Source organism: Chaetura pelagica, unplaced genomic scaffold, assembly GCF_000747805.2.
Source record: "Chaetura pelagica isolate M959 unplaced genomic scaffold, ChaPel_1.0 scaffold275, whole genome shotgun sequence".
Lineage (NCBI taxonomy): Eukaryota > Metazoa > Chordata > Aves > Apodiformes > Apodidae > Chaetura > Chaetura pelagica.
In genome coordinates, this window is record NW_009953486.1 from 8,771,739 (window position 1) to 8,777,090 (window position 5,352).

Here is a 5,352-nt window from a genome sequence, read left to right on the forward strand (position 1 = left end):
GCTGCGGCGCTGCCACCTCTCCGCCTTCCCCAAAGACCGCGTCTTCACCCCCCCCGGACCCGGGCCATGCGGGACGGTGGGCTCCGTTCAGCCGGGAAGCGCACACACCGTGGGAAGACCGGCCACCGGCAGTGCCCCCATAACAAGGGGGCACCCCGGGGACCTTCGGGCACCTGGCTGGGGAAAGGAGGATGAATATTTGAATACACAAGTTATGTCTAAAGTCCTTTCAAAGGGCTATTTCCCTCCCCCCCCCGCCCCGTGTCAGCCTGGACGCCAAGGCTTTGCCCCATTCCCTGTTCACACCCAAGACATCGGTTGTGGGTGGGATATCTTGAAGGTCAGCAGCAGGCATGGGTAGAGGGGAAAGCCTGGGAAGTCCTTGTGGTTCATCTGCAAATCTGGGCAGTCACCCCCCTGTGCCTCTCAGAGGGTCTGTGCAGACAGGATGCATTAAGCAGGGCTGGGCTGTCAGTGCCCACGTCTGTGTGTCCATCCTCTGTCACTGGTTCTGGTTTGCTCCCAGTCAACAACACCATGAGAGGTTGCCGGGACTAAAATTCAGGAATGCTTCCTGTGGAGGTGCTTTTAAAACCACATCATGCCAGGGTCGGGTGTGGACTTCCCAGTGGCACACGGGGGAACTGGCTCTGTGATCCAGAAGCAGCCCAGGCTCATGGTTGCCCTGTGGCAGTTTAACCATCTAATTTCCAGCTAACTTGAGGACTTTTGGAAGAACAACCTGGCAAGTTGCCCCAGTATGGAAACCAACTCTTGGCAAACCCCAGCCTTTCGAGGAGATGCCGCCCAGGGGGACACGTGTGGCAAAGCCGGGCGGGTCCCCGGGCACGACCAGCCCGCTGTGCATGCTCTGCCAGCCTTGGCTGCCTCCCAGGCAGAGGGAGAGCTCAGGGCTGCCCAACCTCACCACCTCGAGAAAGGCACGGGGAGGACAGAGGAAAGCAAAGCAGGCTTGTTCATCCTCCCTGCTCCCGGCTTCGGGGCGTTCCGGGCAGCCTCACCACAACGCAGCGCTGTGTGCGCTGCGATCCACCCCTCGCCGCTCATGCTGTGCCAGGACTTGCTCTCTCGAGGCACCTAGGGCTGAGTCTGTACTAAATCAGGCAGCAGCCTCCATCCAAGCCACGGACACCCATGGAAAAGCAGCGCCCAGCGCCTGCAGCCCCGGGCCGGGGGCGGCAGCGCCTGCTGGTGAAGGGCACGTTCAGACACTGTCTCCTTGGCTGGTTTGCTGAGCTCCAGAGTTTTGCTTTTCCTCAGACAGGGCAGGGAGCTGCCTCCCACATCCTGATCTCTTTGAGTGCCTCGGTCTGGCTCAGAGCAGCCAACGGGAGTTTGAGTCCATCAGCCTCTGAGTTCAGTGGAGCGGGTGCTGAGAGTGGCCGTGGCTCTCACAGCCTGCTCAGAGACCTGCAGCAAAGTTCTCCTGATGCACTGACAGGCTGGGAAGGAGATCTGGGAACAGGCACATGCAGCAGGGATGTGCTCCTGCCCAGCCACAGGTGTCTGGAGAAATGCTTCCAGTGGGAGCAGTGGGCTGAAGGGTGTTCTGCCCAGGGCTCCTGCAGCGGCAGATCCAGCCCCAGGCACAAGCACAGCTCTGCCAGCCACAGGAGGAAGAGCTGCAGCAGTGCTTGGAGCTGACCCACTGCACTGAGACACTTGGGAAAAACAGGAGAGTGACCAGAGCCAGGATGTGGGGTGCAAGAAGGCAGCCACACTCCCAGAGCCACCCAGTGAGGGTGGCCAGGTCCCCAGCAGCTGGCCCAGCACACGGTCCCAGCGCAGCCTGGTCCCACAGCTGCCCGAGGTGGGAGCTCACAACCACAGCTCCTGGTGCTGCAGGGGGGGGCACAGCCCCACTTGGAGAAGCTGAAGCTGAGGCCAAGCCCATCTGGATTTGCTTTGCACACTGCTGAGAGCCTTTCTGTTGGGTTTATTTTCTCGCAGATCCCCAGAAAGCAGAGACAGGCGGGAAGGCGAGATCTGAAAGCAAACAGGAAAAAGGCAGGTTCTGTCCACTTCTATTTTTAACACTGCAAATAGCATTAATGTCATTATATTTAGCAGGGAAAAAAAAATAAAATGAAAGAAAGAAAGAAATTTGGAGCATTTCCTGGCTCCCTGCTCAATACCTTCAGCTATTTCCTTGCAGATGTTTCCAGGAGCCAGGCCTCGGAGGCAGGAGGAGAGAAGCTGGGCTCTCACCCTGCACACCAGCCCGGGGAGGGGAAGGTCCTGGAAAAGGAAAGCTAGTTTGAAGCAGGTGTCTGTGACCCTGTGTGGGGACAAGGAAGACATGGCCAGGTCCAAGGAGAAGCTGCATGTCATGGCAGAGCCTTCAAGCTGCCTCTCCATGTAGGAGTTTTGGTGCCATCAGAGGTGGCACAAGGCTGAGTGCAAGGCAGGGGAAGGCACAGCAGCAGCATCACGGCACAGGTTTAGGGAGAGAGGCTGTGGCAGCTGAGGGTGGAGGCTGTGGAGACCCTGGGCTGAGCGGAGCATCCCTGGGCCAAGCTGCTGGAGAAGAAGGCTGGTCTGCAGCAGAGAGAGGTCTCCTCTCACACCCAGCACCACCTCCGTGCAGCAGCACACGTGGGACTGGGGAACAGTGGCAGCAAAGTCCCATCTCAAAGCCAGGGTTGCACACAGAGGGTGGCTGATGTCCCTTGGAGCCAGAGCCTCTGCACTTGTCACTTTTCCACTGGTGTTCCAGGCTGGCTTGGCCTTGTCTGCTCATCTGGGAGGATCTTCCCCTTTGCTTTGACAGCTCCCAGCTCATTGCCTCGCACTCCAGGCCCGTGGTTCACAAAGTGTTTGTGTTTCATTCTCATACAGGCGATCCCAGGGTGAGTTTTCTGGGTGTCAGGCCAGCCGAGGGCCTTGGCTGGGCAGGGGGCAGAGCACAGCTCAGCAGGATGGGGGGACAAGAAGAAAACCTGGGTCTGAGGTCAGTCAGCTTCTGGTGGAGGAGAGCACAGCCAAGCCCTGGGGAAACAGCTCTCCTAACCTCAGCTGGGCTGAGGCTGGGCTAGGTGTGGTTTCCAGCAGAATCACAGCACAGGGAAACCAGGATTTCTCCATGTGGCCTGGAGAGCTCCCTGCACCAGGAAGGAGATGGAGATAATGTTGGAAATGCAGCACGGACAGGGCAGCCAAAAGCACCTCAAAACATCCCCTCCAGCCTGGGCCCTCAGGGAGGGCTGAAGAGCAGCCTGGCTGCCCCATGCACACACACTCTGCTCTCTGTGCTCTGCCTGCTGCCCTGGGCACTGCCTGTGCCTTCACTGGGCTCAGCCACAGCAGGGAGAGCAGATGCCTGTCCTGGCCCACAGTGCCAGGGCTTCTGGGTTGCATTTCCCATCCTGGAGTTTGGTCCACGAGAGGAGCTGCCCCGTGAGATGCACCTCTGGCTCCAAACCAGAGAGGGAAGCCTGGCTGGGAGAGCTCCTGGGACAAGCTGAGCTGCAGTCAGGCTGCCATCCCCAGCTCTGGGCAAGAGTGTCCCATCAGTCAAACATCCCCTTTCTGTATTTCCTTCCCCAATTCCCTGCAGCAGATGGAAAACCCAACCCCAAAGGCTCTTGATTTGAGAACTACATGAAGGATGCCCTGCAATTCCCAGCACAACCCATCCCATCCCAGTTCCCAGGGCAGCCAAGGGCAGGAGGCAGTCCCACTGCAGCTCCACCAGCAGCTGCTGGGCATTATCCCAGGGTGGAGGTGATGGCCACAGGTGGGAGCCTTGCTCGGGTGACCCCTGGCAGGAGCTCCTGCTATTTTTTGCCTGGGGCTGCAGGGGTCTGGGCTGCTGTCACAACACACGTGGTTTTCACAACACTGCCCAGCCTGCCTTGCCCAGATGTCTCTGCAGAAGGTCCTGGAGGTCTGTGGCCAGCTCAGTGGGTCTGTGATGCTCTGCATTGCTTGGCAGGCTCCTCTCGTCCCAGATTGTCCAAGCTCACCAGCAGGCTCCTGGGAGCAGCTGCTCCCAGTGGTGTGCTTGGAGCCAGGGAAGTGCTGGTCTCTGTGCCAGAAGCAGAACTGGACTGGTTATGCAAGTGGAAAAGGCAACTCGTGGTGAAGGAGACTGGCCCAGAGTAAGCAGATGCTAATTCACAACTTGACACATTCCATGAGTCACGAGTCACAAGAGGCTTCTTTTTTTTTTCCACCCTTTTTTTTTACCCCTCCTTTTTAAAGAAAATCATCAAAAAAACTTTAGTCAGGAAGGGAAAAACTTGCAGCACAGTCTCCCTTCCCATGGCTGAGAGGGCTGCAGGTGCAGAGAGCCCATGCAGGCAGGGCTTGCACTGCTGAAAGCCACCTGAGTCCCATGAAATAAGAATCAAGGAGTTTTCCTGCACTAATGAAACGTCTCGTGGGAGGGAGGTGGGGTGGCTGCCCTGCAGCAGCAGCAGGTGGTGGCTGTAACTTGCAGTCAGGTGAAGATGGAGCTGTCACCACAGAAGATGGAGACATCACCTTGTTTGATGTGCAGTGGCAGCTCAGGGCCTGCAGAGCAGCTCGAGCAGGAAGGTGAAGCACTCACCACTCCATCTCCTGCCACAGGTAGCTGCCAGCTCAGCACCCCCATTCTTCTTCTTCTTCTCCATTTCTGCCCCTCTGCCATCATGGTGTCTAGGGACACTCTCCTGAGAAGAAGCCCGGTTGGTGGGAGACCTTCCAGTTTCCTTGTCTTCCTGGGAAACAGTGAGACAAAAAGGTCACAGCCCTTCTCCTTCACTTTGCTCATCACACCAGGGGAAACACCACATCGTGGGAGACCCCCATGCCCCAGGACACCCTCACCAGCCTCTGCTTGCTTTCTCAGGAGGAAACTCCTGCCATCTCCAGATGGATGCAGGCACCAGCTTCACAGGCTGTGCCTCCCCCTCCAGATCTGCTGTTGTGGGCACAGCTCCCCAGGACACAGCCATGCCCTGGAGGTGGAAGAACCTCTCCTGTGCAGGTTGACACCTCACTTGACACACCTCGGGTTCAGCCAGCACCAGGCCTGAGGACACCAACCCCTCCAGCTCTTCCTGTGGTCCCACAGTGCCCATGCAGACCCCCTGCCCGGGCTGTGCTGGGTGCCAACCCACTAAAACCTCCCCATGCCACAGGGGCCAGCATAAGCCAGCCAGGCTCTAAAGGGCCAGTCCTGCCTCTTGCTTTGTGACCAAAGCACAGAAGCAGCCCAGCCAAGCAGGCTGATTGCTTTTAATTAGCCTGGGGGATGCTCATTTAGGAGCCACCAGTTTGCAATTAGCAAGTGGCCACTCTCCCACCCCCTCCCCACCCCTGGCAGCAGGTCACCCTGCCCCGTGG

General features: G+C 58.2%; 1 protein-coding gene across 1 annotated transcript in view; it reads right to left on the reverse strand.

Annotated features, from left to right (window-relative positions):
* ADA (adenosine deaminase) overlaps positions 1 to 5,087 on the reverse strand; it is a 33,476-nt gene extending 28,389 nt beyond the window's left edge. The window contains exon 1 of the mRNA XM_009998780.1: positions 5,007 to 5,087. Within this exon, the coding sequence (XP_009997082.1) occupies positions 5,007 to 5,087 (81 nt within the window). The remainder of the gene's footprint in view (positions 1 to 5,006) is intronic.
* Between the last annotated feature and the right edge of the window lie 265 nt (positions 5,088 to 5,352).